General features: G+C 44.0%; 1 protein-coding gene across 1 annotated transcript in view; it reads right to left on the minus strand.

Annotated features, from left to right (window-relative positions):
• Positions 1-9355: 9355 nt before the first annotated feature.
• The window catches only part of LOC122552191 (adhesion G protein-coupled receptor E1-like), a 39132-nt gene continuing 32322 nt past the window's right edge, over positions 9356-16165 (minus strand). Inside the window, exons 11-13 of the mRNA XM_043694787.1 lie at positions 14561-14729; positions 12884-12970; positions 9356-10306 (exon numbers count right to left, since the gene is read on the minus strand). Of these exons, the coding sequence (XP_043550722.1) occupies positions 10292-10306; positions 12884-12970; positions 14561-14729 (271 nt within the window). The 3' untranslated portion in view covers positions 9356-10291. The remainder of the gene's footprint in view (positions 10307-12883; positions 12971-14560; positions 14730-16165) is intronic.

The raw sequence follows: 16165 nt of genomic DNA on the forward strand, positions 1-16165 counted from the left end.
GGGTATTTCGGTAAAGCCCACAGTGAGCAAACAGCCTGGTGCAGTCCATGAGCTGGGTGTGTGTCCCTGAACATCCTTGAGTGTCCTTGCTGCAGCATGACAATGATCTATGTTGGAGCAGCATTGAAGTGCAGAAGTGGATCAGAAATGTTCAAAAGGGTGCATCGAGGTTCACACATGTTAGATGTCAATGTATGTGGATATGAGCTATGATTGGCCAGTAAGATATTGGTGCCCGGTGTCCAATTTTGAGGTCCTTCTGAGTAAGTGGTGAGCTGTAGTCACCAGGTCCCTGTTCTGACTTCTACATTGAGCATTCCTGACATCAAGCTTGTTTGGTGAATTTTGTCAGATTGGACGCTGAATACTGATGAGGTGAGTGTCGCTGTTAACAAGGTTTAACAAGGTATAATCCCCTTTCATTGGCAACCCACACTGCGCTGGTATGAAACTCTCCTCGTAGCTTGGCAAAAACATAAGATGCTCCCGGTGTCAAGATGCGCCTTCCCTGAATTCTGGCCCAATTCTGCAACACAGCTCACCATGCCCATCTTGCCCAGACCTTTATGAAATTCCTCCCCACCTTTTATTCTTCCAATGGGTAGAGACTCACCCAAGGCTTCATGAGTAAATGCCTTCATCCCAGGAATAAGTCTCATGAATGTTCTTCAAATTCCAAATATGTATGCTCTCCCAAAGCCCTGGCTATCTGTCACAGGACTCCTTGCTTTGCTGCTCCATTCCACTTGCAAGAAAGGAAATTTTCCTTCAATTTAAAATGCAAAAAGATGGCTTTTGCAGACAGGCCACCATTGCTCACGGAGGTGATGGTCATGGGAATGGGTGTGAAGCATGTGTCTACAGCATGGGTTCAGGGCATGAACATGACGCATGCGTGTGGGTATTGAAATGAGCCATGGGTGTGAGGCACAAGTGCTGGACAGGGGTGTGGGAATTGGTCTGAGACATGGGTGTGAGTCATGGATGTGCATATGTGTACAGGGTATGGGAGTGGGACATTGTGATTGAGGCACAGATGTTTGATATACATCCATGCCGCAGGATACAGACATTGCAGCCTCCTCTTAGCCCCGCTGAGAGAGTCAGAAACTGATGGGGAAAGACCTGATCATTGTCTTCAATCATGTAGCTGTCTCATGATCTTGCTGAACACTTACCCACGCACGAATGACGTCTATGACTATAATAACCTGGTGGACAAAAATGAGTCTGGCACAGCCTCCAAATGCAGCAGACCACTCAGAGAAAAAGAAAAGAGGCATTTTAAAATTTTGTTCCTCAGTTGCCTCTCTTCCTGCCCTGAGAGAATTTACTCATTATCCAATCCTTCACCTATCCCCCTTGCACATCTCCCATCAACTTTTCAACCAGCAGGGATTGAGGATGAAACTGGGTTTGGTTGGAAACACAACTGAGGTCCCACTGCATTGTCTGAGTTTGATACATGTGCAAGTTGGCTTGTCCCTTTCCCTGAAAGCCGTTGTGAAACTAGTTGGTTTTGTACAACAATCCGGAAACTTCCATGTGGATATTTTACTTGAAGCTAAATGTCAAATTAAGAGACATAATGAGGTCAGTTTCACAACTTACAACGTTTGACTCCACCAACTGACCTGGTTGATAAAAATCACTGGCTTTGATTTTAATCCACCACCCATTGGGCAGGGAAGAGTCAGGTGAGGAATTAATTCTTTAAATATTGACTTCCCACCCATTGTGTTGCCAGGTGATGTAATATTAATAATGGCAATTCAGGCTGTGGACAAGGCTCCCAGTAATAGCAAACAGGGACCTGCTTAAGACACAGTCGCAATGTAATGACATCACTGGTGTCATGATGCAGCGTTGATGTAAGACTTGCAGGAGACCATGTGATCTGCTACCCTGAGGGGTTAGGTTGTAAAGGATGTTAAATGATGGACTGGAGGTGGACTTTCAAAATTCAAGACACCTAGCCCCTTCCTATACTAGGGTTAAACTCTAATTGTGTTTAATCAAATTAAGTGTGTATATCTTCTATTTTAAACAATGTGATGGGAGTTTCTACCCCTGCTGCAGCCATTGAGCTCTTGATCCCCATCACCCTGTGGTTGCAAAGATTTACCTGTCAACTTCACTGTAATTGGATTGTCTTATGAGCAAAGATTAAACAGGTCGGGTCTCTACTCACTGGAGTTTAGAAGAATGAGGTGATCTCATTGAAACATGAGGGGTCTTAACAGAGTAAATGCTGACAGGATGTTTCCCCTCATGGGGAGAGGGGTCTAGGACCAGAGGGCAGTTTCTCACCACTATGGGGCACCAATTTAAGACTGAGATGAGGAGCACTTTTTTCTCTCAGAGCATTGTAAGTCTTTGGAACTCCTTGCAGAGTCCCTACAAAGTTAAAGTCGCTACATCCATATCAGACCATAGGGCTGCTCTCTTATTAGACAGTGACGACTGGTAGTGGTTTAACCCGAGGGTCACTGCACCTCAGGTGAGGAGAGAGGTTGAGAAGGAAAAGTCCTTCATGCAAACTTCATCTGGTACGGAAAAGGAACCTACGTTGCTGGCTTCACTCGGCAGCATAAATCAGCGTTCTAACCAACTGAGCTAACCGACCTCCCCAGAGCTGTACATGGTACTTGAGCTGAGCTTAATCAGAGTTTTATCCTTTTGACCCAATCGATAATGTCTCTTGAAAGTTACCTTCAGTGAACTTACTAGGAAACTAAGACATTGCCAATAAGGTGTGGTCTGTTTATTTCTGTCTACATTACTGTTTTCAGTGACTATGTGGAATCAGCAAAATTTCTCAGAATGGGGAAGACAAGTTAGTTCTGCAAATGCTTACATTTCCTGCCTCACTGTTTAAAATCTTAAAGCTGTATTTTTAAAGAACAATGGAGGAATTGTCTCTGCTCATGACAAATAATCGATCCAGAGTTTTGTCCCTGTGGCAAATACAGGTAATCATGGATTACACAGGATTCAAGAAGGAGAGTATTGTGAGGAAAAACAACAAGAGCAAGAGGTCAGACATTGGTCTGTTTTCAACAGAGAAAGGAGAACGGGATAGGAGAGAGGCGCAGGGGAAGGGGCGAGAAGAGGTGGGAGTTAGAGCAAAGGAGGAAAGTGGATGTGATAGGAAGGGAGGAGAGGAGACGGGAGAGCACGAGTGAAGAGAGGGGAGATGAAGAGCCAGTAGTCAGAACTGGAGTGAGAACAGGAGAGAAAGAGGGAGAATGCAAAGTAGTGAGAACAGAAAAGTTAGGGTCAGGAAGAGTTGTAAGGGGGAAGGGAAGATGGGCTTGCAAAAAGTGAGCAGGAGGAAAGGGAAGGTGGAGGGAAGAGGAGATGGGTGAGGGGCTGAGAAAGAATGGAACATACAAGATGATAGAGGGTAGGAGGGCAATCAGAAAAATACTTTTTAAATACTTTTTACCCAAAAATGGCAAGCCACAGCTGATTTTCATGTCAACAATCCTGTTTTCCTTAAATGCTGTAATTGTTGCACTATATTTGCACCCAATATGAGCAAATACTTTCTCTGCATTATTTTGCATTTGTAATGATTCAATCAGCACAGGCAGGACATTAAATCATTTCCTTGTGCCCTGAACAACATGCCGTTGGGCTTTGAGATGATCCTCTTCACTGTGCACTACATCATCTAGTTTGGTGTCATCTGCAAACTTATAACCTTATCTCTTAAATTCACCTCCAAGCCATTTATATAAACGATGAAAAGCTGTGGATCAAGCACCAATTCTTGTGGCAAACCACTGGTCACAGGCCTACAGTTTGAAAAGCAGCCCTCTACTACCACTGTATTTCCTAACTTCAAGCCAATTTTGTATCCAATTGGCAAACTCTTCCATGTGATCAAACCTTTATGACCAGTCCCCCGTGTCAAATCCTGTTGAATGCTTTGCTGAAGCATTCTGTGGGACTGCTGTCTACCCTCCTTTTGCCAAATATTGTCTCCTTCTTTATATTGCTCCGTGAATGTGAACTTTGGCAAAGTAGAAGGATCATGCCAAGATGATGCAGGAGCAGAGGAGTTAAACATTAGCTATCAATTTTTCCTTGCTAAGGCAAGTGAGCTCATCAATGTTGATTCCTTTATCCGGGTGTCTGCTTCCCAAGGATTGGACATTGCCTACTACATCGAGCTCTCCCTATCTATCCTCAATCACATCTTTCATAACCTCAGGTTTCTGGTATGTTGTGACCCAATCGAATCTCCTAGGGAAATAGGGAAGTTGAGACTAGCCGTGGAGCTGGGTTCAAACATATTGACAGATCGTCCTTGAAGATTATCTATGTTGGTGGCAGCACATGACAAAGTCGACAGAGTGGACACAGGGGTCTTTGACCTTACTCCACACACTCATGATGCGTTAGCCTGTCTGGGACCCTAGAACTGCCCACCTCACAGGGAACTAGGCTGTTCTTTACATGTCTGCTCTTCAACTCCAACAGGTTGACATCAGACTTTTGCTAAGTGTCACATCTGACATGGTGTACTTGGTGTAATTCTGGGATTCACCCTCGACACTGTGAAAAAAAAGGGGAAGAAACTCAGGGAGATTGTGAACTTTGATGATTCTGAGCTGAGTTGGACGGTGAACTGTGAGGAGGTTCCAGAGATGCTTCTGTGTAGTTTAGACAAGTAGAGTGAGTGGGCAAATGCATGACTGATGTAGTATAATGTGGATAAATGTGAGGCTATCCACTTTGGCAGCAAGAACAGGAAATTGGATTCTTATCTAAATGGTAATAGATTGGGAAATGGAGAGGTGCAATGAGACATTGTACACTTGTCACTGACAGTAAGTATGCAGGTGCAGCAGGAGGTGATGAAGGTAAATGGTACAGGAATGGATCCCAATGTAGTTATATGCTAAAAGCTGGATCCTTTGGAAGGTACCAGTCTTGATAGTAAGCTGACAAGTTCTTCCCGAGTAAATGCTGGACATCATCCCAACTTGTATCACTTGCTCAGATTGAAGACTGATGTGGACTCCAACATTCTAGCAATTGTAACATGATTGATCCTGCTAAGCACAAAACTGCTGAGCAAACAGGCACTGTGTAGTTGCTGGGATGGTAATTTTCAAGCAGGGAAGTGTGTAATAGATCCTTCAGCAGCACGTGAACGTGATGAGGGAGAACCACAGGAGCAGTTGATCGTACCCTCTCTGGGAGAAAAAGAATGTCTCTGGGAGGAGTCTCAAATGAAAAAGGAGCAGACAGACAAAAGCTTCCTGGACTTAATGTAAATCCCAGTCTTCATTTCTTGTAAATGTCTCCTTGTTTAATTTTATCTTCATGATAAAATACATGCGGTATTCCAATACTGGCCTCACCAATATCCTGTATAGCCTCAACATGGCTTCCCAACTCCAATATAATGACTTGATGCCAGTGGAGTATAGGATCCTTGCTTCATGGTCTTTGGGTTGTCCATGTATTCAAATCTCATGCCATAATAGGCTACTGTTAGGCAAGGCCCCTGCTTCCTTGACCCTGGAGGGAAGAGCTCTAACCTGTTCAGTCATACAGATGTACTGCACGGAAACAGATCCTTTGGTCCAACTCATCCATGCCAACCAAATATCCACATTTAAATAGGTTCATTTGCCAGCATGTGGCCCATGTCCATCTAAACCCTTCCTATTCATATATGCATCCTGCAACCTTTTAAATTTTGTAACTGTACCAGCCTCCACCACTTCCTCTGGCAGCTCATTCCATATACATACCACCCTCTGTGAAAATGTTGCCTCTTAGGTTCATTTTAAATCTTTCCTCTCTCACTTTAAACCTATGCCCTCTGGTTTTGGACTCCCCCATCCTGGGAAAAAGACCTTCTTCGGGACAGCTGCACCAATCAACCCCACCACCCTGTGGCTGAACATTTCAACTCCCCCTCCCACTCTGCCAAGGACATGCAGGTCCTGGACCTGCTCCGTCACCACTCCCTTACCACCTGACACCTGGAGGAAGAACGCCTCATCTTCCGCCTCGGGACTCTTCAATCCCAGGGCATCAATGTGGACTTCACCAGTTTCCTCATTTCTCCTCCCCCCACCTTACCCCAGTTCCAACCTTCCAGCTCAGCACTGTCCTCATGAACTGTCCTACCTGTCAATCTTCCTTCCCACCTATCCGCTCAACTCTCCTCTCCGACCTATGACCTTTACCCCCACCTCCATCCACCTATTGCACTCTCAGCTACCTTCTCCATAGCCACACCCTCTTCCATTTATCTCTCCAGCCCCGAGGCTCACAGCCTCATTCCTGATGAAGGGCTTTCGCCTGAAACTTTGATTTTTCTGCTTCTCGAATACTGCCTGATCTGCTGTGCTTTTCCAGCACCACTCTAATCTTGACTCTAATCTCCAGGATCTGCACTACCCACTTCCGCCTACCTTGTCTATTCATCCTATCCATTCCCATCATGATTTTATAAACCTCTATAAGGCTACCCCTCAGTTCTGACACTCCAGGGAAGTTAGCCCCAGTATATTCAGCCTCTCCATATACCTCGAACCCTCCAACCCTGATAACTTCCTTGTAAATCTTTCCTGAACCCTTTCAAGTTTCACAACATCCTGCCTATAGCAGGGAGACAAGAATTACATGCGGTATTCCAATACTGGCCTCACCAATATCCTGTATAGCCTCAACATGGCTTCCCAACTCCAATATTCAATGCACTGACCAATAATGGCAAGCAAACCAAACGCTTTCTCCACTATCTTATCTACCTGTGATTCCACTTTCAAGGAACTATGAACGTTCACTCCAAGGTCTCTTTGTTTAGCAACACTTCCGAGGACCTTACCATTAAATGTATAAGTTCTGCCCTGATTGTCCGTGCCAAAATGCCGCACCTCACATTTATCTAAATTAAACTTTATTGATCACGCCTTGGCCCATTTGATCAAGATCCTGTTGTATTCTGAGGTAACTTTCTTTGCTATCCTCTACACCTCCAAATTTGGTGTCATCTGCAAACTTACTAACCTTACCTCCTCTGTTCATGTCCAAATCATTTACATGAATGATGAAAAAAGTGTGAACCTAGCACCGATTCTTGTGGCTCGCTGCGGGTCACAGGCCTCCAGTCTAAAAAGCTACCCTCCACCACAACTGTCTGTCTTCTACCTTTGAGCCATTTCTGTATCCAAATGGCTAGTTCTTCCTCTATTCCGTGTGATCTAACTTTGCTAACCAGTCTTCCTTGAGGATCCCTGTTGAATGCCTTACTGAAGTCCACATAGATCACATCCACTGCTCTGCGCTCATCAATCCTCTTTGTTACTTCTTCAAAAACCTGAATCAAGTTTGTGAGACACAATTTCCCAAGCACAAAGCCATGTCAACTATTCCTAATCAGTCCTTACCTTTCCAAATACATGGAAATCCTGTCCCCATCTACACCCCCTGAGAAAAAGAACAGGAAATGACATCACCAACCCAAAGAAACCCAGACATATAAATAGAAAGCAGGAATCAGCAGCAGTGCTTCGCCTGGAGACCAACTGAAGAGGTTACCCAGGAGGGTGATGAAAGGTCTGGAAATGACCTTTCCAGCTCAGCGAGCAAACCTACTCCCAGAACCTCAATCTTAGCTACAAATCTTCTCAAAACTCGCTAACCTGCACACCTTTGGATTGTGGGAGGAAACCAGTGGGCCCAGAGAAAACCCACACAGACACGGGGAGAAAGTGCAAACTCCACACAGACAGGCGCCCAAGGCTGGGATTGAAACCGGGTCCCTGGCACTGAGGGGCAGCAGTGCGAACCACTGAGCCACCATGCTGCCGTTGTTTGATTTTGTTTCCCCCAAAGTTTCAAAACATTTCAATAGCTTATAAAACTGTAATTATTGCTCCTTGAATTTGAGAAAATCAGCTCCAGCACTGAAAATACCTCAAAAAAGGAGCAGCTCTCATAGCTGTAATTTTCTCCTCTCCTCCATCTTAGATTACCCAGAACCTGGGCTCATGTACTCAAGGTCTCTCACTTCCTTTACCCCTCTCAGTGCCCTCCCTCCCAGTTATTATCTATTCCCTTGCTTTGTTTACCCTCCCTAATGCATCACCTCACACTTCTCAGGATCGAATTCCATTTGTCAAGATTCTGTCACCTCAACCAAACCATTGATGCTCCTGCAGGTCATAGCCATTCTCTTCACCATCAATTGCCCTTCCAATTGTTGTGCCATTTACAAATTTCCCAATTGTGCCTCCCACATTTAAGTCTAAATGATTAACATATACCACAAGAAGCATGAGACCTAACACTGAGCCTTGTGGAACACCACTGAAATCCATTCACAAAAAACATCCATTCACCATTACTTTGTTTCCTATCACTGAGCCATTTTCGGAACCAATTCACCTCAATCCTCTGCTGAATTTTTCCAACAATTTCTGTTTTAATTTGAGACATCCTGAACCCGAGCACCAGGCAAGCAACATAATCTTCAGGACTTCCATTCCTGGCGACAGAGAACAGGGTCTATTCCCCTGTCTGCACTATCCTCGATTATAACCACATGTCACTTTCTCCCTTCTCTTGAAAGGCACCCTGCGCCACAGTCATTTTGTGGTCATTTTGCTTGTCCTCACTACAGTCCCCATTCTCATCCAAAAGGAGCAAGCATCTCAAACCTGTTAGACAAGCTCAGGGGCTGAGGCTTCTTCAGCATTATCTCCCGGATTGCTCACACCTTCCATTCCGTAACTACTGAACAAATTTGAGTTAGTTATTCTAAGGGTGTGGCTCTTTTCTGAAACACAGCAAGCAGGCAATTCTCCCCCTCTCAGATGTGTCACAGCGTTCAAAGCACAGGTTTAAGTTCATCAATTGAGCCGGAGTTCCTCAATTAATCAAAACTTGCTACAGATGTGGTCGCAATAAACCACAATGGCTGTCCACCAACTCCAACATAATGCAGTTACAACACATCACCTGGCCCAGCATCTCCATTTTAATTACCTAGTACTTAGTTTTAAAAGTTTTATACTGCTCTTTTGGTTTGTACCTGTAAATGTTTTGCTGATTTACCTTCAATCTGAAAGTAACTTATCATAGATAGAAGGCCCCTGATGCTGGGCTTCAATTTATTCCGTTAAATAAAACCCACGAAACTATGAGCCAAAGAAGGCAAGCAAAAAGCACCTCTTCCCCTCTGCACTGAATTCCCACAGTGCCTCCAAATATCCCAAACTAGAAACTCACTCGGGTTCCTTTATTTGCATTACGAAAATAATTTTCAAAGCCAGAGAGTAAGGAAGTCTGTGAACTGACACCAACGAGTAAGGCAGTAATTTCATTGTAAGTTGGGTCTAACAACAGTTTATTTAAACATGTCACGAGGTGTGACAGCGAACAGAATCTATTTCACAACAACGTTGTCAATCATCTCCATTGTAGCTCGATCTCATGGTGTCTCCATATAGAGCATAAAATAAAATCTCATTTGCTCACAAATATTACTCAATACACCTAGAAGAGTAATAACCGTAACAATAAACTTTATTAAAATACAATTGGTGAAACATTATAATTAGCTATTAAACTATCCAGGAAATTTCATGAACATGTTTTTTTTGCAAATATGGTTTCATTGCAATTTTAAATCCTGTTAATTGACATTTCCACTTCAAATTTGAATCTGAGAAAAACATGTTCCGGTGTTAAACAAATCCAGAAGGCAGGGTGTAAGACCAGTATCTATAACACACTTTGTTGTTATTCAGCTTGCATACAAGTCAGTAACATGGAGCTAAAGCAAACAATTCAGAAAACCAAATGTGGTTGTTGTTAGCACTGAATCAACCAGGGTAGGGTGGGAATATGAGCATTATTCTCAATACCACCAATATGTACATGTGAGAGTCTTGTGTGTGTCTGTTATATCTATGTCTCTGATGGCTCTCTGATGGTTTGTTATACGTATGTGACTGTGTGTGTGTGTATATTGTTTACGTATACCTGCTTTTACGACCGCACATGCACGTGTGTGTGTTTGTATGTGTGTGTGTCTGTGGGAGCTTACCACTGAATCCCATGAAAGAATGAAGAAAAAGTAACAACTTGTATGATTAAACAAAATAACTTGCCTGGCAAAGCTGGAAAAGCTAACAATACACAAATCCAACTTTTTAAACAATGGACACGCTGTACTCACAGACAGACAGAGATAGAGACACAGACACACAAACCAAGGATGGTCTTATTGCTGTCACGTCTGGAGTCCTCAGGAGCGTTACATTGTTTTAGTCTAATTGAGAAAATAAATGAGGATCTTTTATTACTTGCCTCTTCAATTCGGCAGGTATTTAAGAAAGACACAATTGGCCTGAAACCCCTCGGGTTGCAATGATGATTGTTATGCCCGGGCACATGGTGCTCAATGAAGCCTGCTGGGGTTTGCAGGGTCAATGGGAGATCATAAGATGTGGAAACAGAGGTAGGCCATTCGGCCCATCAAGAAGGACATCACAGCAGCAGACGTTGGATTGGCACTGCCATGTTTTGGCAGGGGAGCACCAATGCACATCTGCCCAGCCTGTTGGAAATGTTTGTGCCGTCTTGAGATGTAAAGTTGAAGGGCTTAAGACCTCTGTACCAAACATGCTTCTCTTTAACTCCTGAGCAAACAGTTTACTTTGTATTAACATGTAGCTCACTACATCAATGAGAGGGAGAGGAAGAAGGTGTGGCAAGGCATAAATACCCTTGTGGTGGACACTAACCCTCCCACTTACTGAGGTAACAGTTCACCACTTTGAATCTGGGACACTCCACGCTGGTCTAGGAGCAGGAGATCAAAGATTGGAGTCTCTACACTGCAGCGAAGGGATAAGGGCTGAGTGTAAGAAAATCAAGGAAAGAATGGAGAATGAGGGGGAGCTAGATTAATCCAGTTTTCAGATATCACCCTCAAACCTTCCCACACCTGCCCACCACATTGAACTGACCACAGTCCCTCCAGGACCCACCTTTCTCTTGCTACTTTTGGAAACAGTGGAGTCCCAGGAGCCATTGGTTTTGAGCTAAGATTACACAGGAGTTCAGTGGAATTCCTAAGGAATTTTGTTCCTAACTCGATAGGATCAGGCAACGGGTTAGCAGCATGACTCTGTTGCCCTTCATTATATTGACTTCACTCCTTTCCCACCTTGTTTGGAGGAGAAAGTGATGGTCATGGGAATGCCACTAGACCCAGAGGTCCAGGCTAACTTTCCACAGACAATGGTTTCAATCCCACCATGACATCTCTGAAAATGGCAGGTGAGGAACCAGGATATGCTCCTGTGGACACTGGGAAGCAAAGTGAAAGCACGTCGTTCTGAATCTGAGCATCGCTCCACAAGAGAAGGTGAACAACCATCACCTCACAGTCCTCCACCTGCACATATCCTGTGAATACATACACGTCCTGAGCTCAGACAGACGGCTGGGAACTTGGATTAAACAATCCGAGGTATTTGATGTTTCTGCAAAGGTGTTATCTTGAAAAGACCACAGAGTGGTCCAAAATGCAATTCACCAACACACATTTTCATGGGCAAGGTTAAATGAGGGAACAAACCCAAACCTATCCCCAACAGTCGCATGTGATATTGCATAACCCAATGAGCTCCCACACACACGATGTGTCATTGTCACTTTGGGAATGATGGGGAGTGATGTCTCTTTCAGTGTTCACCGTGTGAAATGAGCCAAATAATGGGATGTTAATACATGGCCACAGGTGTCAGGCTTTCTACACTGTAGCATTCAAGGCACAGGCTATGTCTTGGGATTACCCTGTGTTTTGTATATTAGTACAGGAATTAGACTCAACAGATACTTTCAAGTAAATTGAATCCATTTAGTTCATTTGTATTATATTTACTTAACACAAAAATATTACTCCAGTTTTGAGCAATGTAATTTCAAAAGCTCAGTACATGTTGATTTGGTTTGATGAATATAGATGCAAGATAATTATATTAATTTCTCAGAGATTAAGGCTGCCTTATGAGGAAGGATTGAGCAGGTTGCACCTGCACAATTCGAGTTGAAAAGAAAGGTCTGCACTCTCATTGAAACACAATCTCTGAGGGGGTCTTCACAGGGTAAACACGGTGAAGATACTTCCCCTCATGGGAGCACCTAGAATGTGGCAGCAGAGTTTCAGAATAAAGGTCTCCCAATTTAGACAGAGATGAGAAGGTGTTTCTTCTCTCAGAGGGTCATTACTGTTTGAAATTCTCTCCCCACAGAGGCCAGAGGAGGCTGGGCCATAGAAAGCATTCAAGGCCGGATTCGACTGATTTTTGATGGACAAAGGAGTCAATGATTATGGGGGAACGGCTAAAAGGTGGAGTTCAGAGCAGAATCAGAGGATGGAGAAGCCTATTTCTGCACACTCTTATACTCATGTTGAAGATTGTGATGACCTTATAACATAAGATTAGAGCATTTTAAAATAAACATATTATCTTATGGTATTAATATTTATCATAAGAATAATGTCTGTCCTTTTGTTTCTAGCTGAAGTAATTTTACATATGATATTTAATTAAATATTGAATGCATGCAGATTAATTCCATTTAGTAGGGAAAAAAAGCAAAAAACTATTTATACATTCTCTACGTTCCCTTTAATTCAGATTTTTTAAGAGAGACAAGTGGGTGGTAATGAATTGGTGGGTGGGGAGGGATAAAGTATAGTATTCCAGGGGTAAGGTGTCTGGGGTCCATGGGATCTTTCTGCCCTGCCTATAGTATTCCATAGATGGAACTTTTTCTCCTCTCTCACGAGCCAATGTCATGCACATCAATTGTCTTTTGGAGCCTCACTTCTTACCTCGAGAGAACTCATCTGAACATTTGAGGTGTTGCTGGTTGAGTATGTGCTTGACTTGATGAACCATTTCCGAACTTCATCCCTCACCTTCAACAAAATTAAGACAATTAAGTCAGTCACAAGAGATTGGGTTAAGCCTGTGGAGAACCCTGGTTGGACCCAGCTCACAAAACTATGACCATTTCTGGTCACCATGTTGTCAAATTAAAAAAAAAGAACCATGGTGAAGGGCAAAGATAAAGATTAACTAGAATGACATCAGAACTGAGGGGCTAAGCAGGAAACATTGAAGAGATTGGGCCTGGTTTCCCCAGAATAGGGGAGGTTGAAGGGTGACTGTTGAGTGAAGGGAATTGTACTTTTATTCATGGAATAGCTACAGAACATGTGCCCAAGGAGCTATGACATAGTCATGGGACTGGAACCTGACTGTAAAGTTCTGGAAGATTCCTCTCTTCTCTTGCATATACTTATCTTTATTGAGGCCTTTTAATGTTCACTTGCAAGATTGCAAATTTGATTTTACGACAATGACTGGAAATCTGTTTCCAGTGAGGATCCACAGGGCTCTTGCTGTTTTAGTGTACATTATTGATGTAGACTGAAATAAATGAGGCATAATCAAGAAATTTGGATCTGACATGAAAATTGGTGATGCGGTTAGTAATGTGGAGGCCAGCTGTAAACAGAAGGAGGATAACAATGGACAAAATTCAAAAGGAATTTAACTCAGAAAGGTGTGATGTAATACACTTGGAGAGGACTACTAAGGTAAGGGATCATAAATAGTAGGACACTGAGAGGTGCTAAAGATCAAAGAGAAAAAAAATCACAGAAAATGTTGGAGAAACTCAACAGGTCCAGCAGCATCTGTGAAGAAAGAAAGACAGTTAATGTTTCAATGTCCAGTCTGACTCTTCCTTAGAACTTCAGAAGATGAGAGAGACCTTGTTGTAGGTAAGCACAGGGTCTCTGAAAATAGCAGGGCAAGTGGACAAGGTAGTGAAGAAGGCAAATGGGAGATGTGCCTTTATTAGCCAAGACATAATACAAGACCATGAAGGTCAAGTTGGAACTGTATAAAGCACTAGTTAGATCACAAAGACTGTACTGCATGTCATTCTGGTTTGCACATTGTAGAAAGGATGTGATTGCACTAAAGAGAGTGGAGCAGAGATTCACGAGGATGTGACCTCAGATGGAAGGTCTGAACTTTGAAGAAAGGCTCAAAAGTCTGGGCTTGTTTTCCTTAGAGCAGCAAAGGCTGAGAGGGGACCTGATAGAGGTGCCTCAGATTATGTGGGGCATAGATCAGTGGATAGGAAGGTGCTTCTTCCCATTAGTAAAGAGGTCAGTTACCAGGGTGTGAAGATTTAGAAGGTGAAGAGGAGAGTTGGGGAGAATGTTTTTTACCTGGAGGATGATGGGAGTCCAGACCTTACTGCCTGAACAGTGGTTGAGTTAGAAACTCTTATAACATTGAAGCAGTATTTAATATTCACTTGCGGGCATTGGGCCAAGCGCTGGCAGTAAGAGTTACTGGACAGTCACTTTGTCACACAGCTAATATCTGACCCACACCCAGTTCCACTGGGAAACTTATCCTTCCCTGTTTCACAAATATAGCATGGTTTGGAGAGTCTCTGGTGTCTCCACCTGTAATGGAGACCGTCTTACCTGGCGATTGGAAACGCAGTAGACTAAGAAAATAAAGAGGCCCTGGAGAGTGTTGATGACAGTGAATAGGTAGGAGAGGAAGATGGTGCTCTTGTTGATATTAAATATCCCAAAGATCCAAGTGCATCCCAGGACAAACAAACGTGCAGTTGCCTTAAGAGTCAGGGTCCTGTTGAAAAGGGACAAAATAAAAGAATATTCATGTTAATCCATCCCATCATAATGAAGAAAAAGGCACCCATTTGTACACTGCCTTTCACAACTGCAGGTTGTTACAAAGAGCATAGGCAGGCAGGAGGCTGGAAGAACACAGCAAGTCAGGCAGCAACAGCAGGTGGAGAAGCCGACGTGTCGGGGTAACATTCTTCAGGACTGGGGTGGGTGTGGGGAGAGCTGCAGATAAAAGAGGGTGGTGGAGGCAGGGTGATGAAGTGGGGATAGGTGAAGCCAGGTCGAGAGCACAACCTGGTTGGTCATTGGGAGGAATGAATCTGGTTGGTTGCACGGGGCAGTGGAATGGATGGGGAGGGGCTGGGAAGAGAACTTGGGCATGGGCTGGGAGGTTATTTGAAATTGAAGAACTCAATGTTGAGTCCTCTGGGCTGTAGGTGAAAGATGAGGTGTTGTTTCTCCAATTTGCTGTGTGGTTCATTATGGCAATGGAGGAGGCCAAGGATGGTCACGTCGGGAAGGGAGAGGTTAGGGGAATTGAAATGGGCGGTGGCTGGGAGGTCCGGTCAGCCTCTGCAGGCCCGGCTGAGATGCTCGGCAAACCATTTCCCAAGTTTACGTTCGGTCTCCCTGATGTAGAGTTCCCTAAGTTTACGTAGACTTAGGGAATGGTTCGCCGAGTATTGCACAAGTCAACCGGACATCCCAATCACCGCCCATTTCAATTCCCCTAACCACTCCCTTTCCGACACGACCGTTCTTGGCCACCTCCATCGCCATAATGAACCACACCACAAATTGGAGGAACAACACCTCATCTTCTGTCTGGTCAGCCTACAGCCCAGAGGACTCAACACTGAGTTCTTCAATTTCAAATAACCTCCCTCCCCATCCCCCAACTCCCTTCCCAGCCCCTCCCCATCCCTTCCACTCCTCCCAGCCACCAACTGGATTCATTATTCCCATTGACCAACTAGGTCGTACCCTCTATCTGTATTCACCTATCCCCACTTCACCACCCGGCCCCCGCAAACCCCTTTATCTGCAGCTGCCCCCACACCCGCCCTCAGTCCTAAAGAAGTGTTACACCCAAAATGTCAATTTCTCTAGCTGCTAATACCACCTTGCTTGCTGTGTTCTTCCAGCCTCCTGCGTGACTACTTTGGATTCCAGCATCTGTAGTTTTTTCTCAAACAAAGAGCATAGCAGCCAATGAAAAATGTTTGCAGTGTTGACACTGTTGTGATTTAGCAAACATGGCAGCCAGTTTGCATGCAGGAAGCTTCTGTCAGTAGCACTGTGATAGTCTTCATTTGGTGCTGTTATCTGAGAGATAATTATTGGGCAGGACACGAGGGATATGTTTGTGTGATGGGATCTTTTAGATCCAGCCGAGAGAGCAGATTAGGCTTCAGTTGGATGCCTCATCTGAAA

Source organism: Chiloscyllium plagiosum, chromosome 8, assembly GCF_004010195.1.
Source record: "Chiloscyllium plagiosum isolate BGI_BamShark_2017 chromosome 8, ASM401019v2, whole genome shotgun sequence".
NCBI lineage: Eukaryota > Metazoa > Chordata > Chondrichthyes > Orectolobiformes > Hemiscylliidae > Chiloscyllium > Chiloscyllium plagiosum.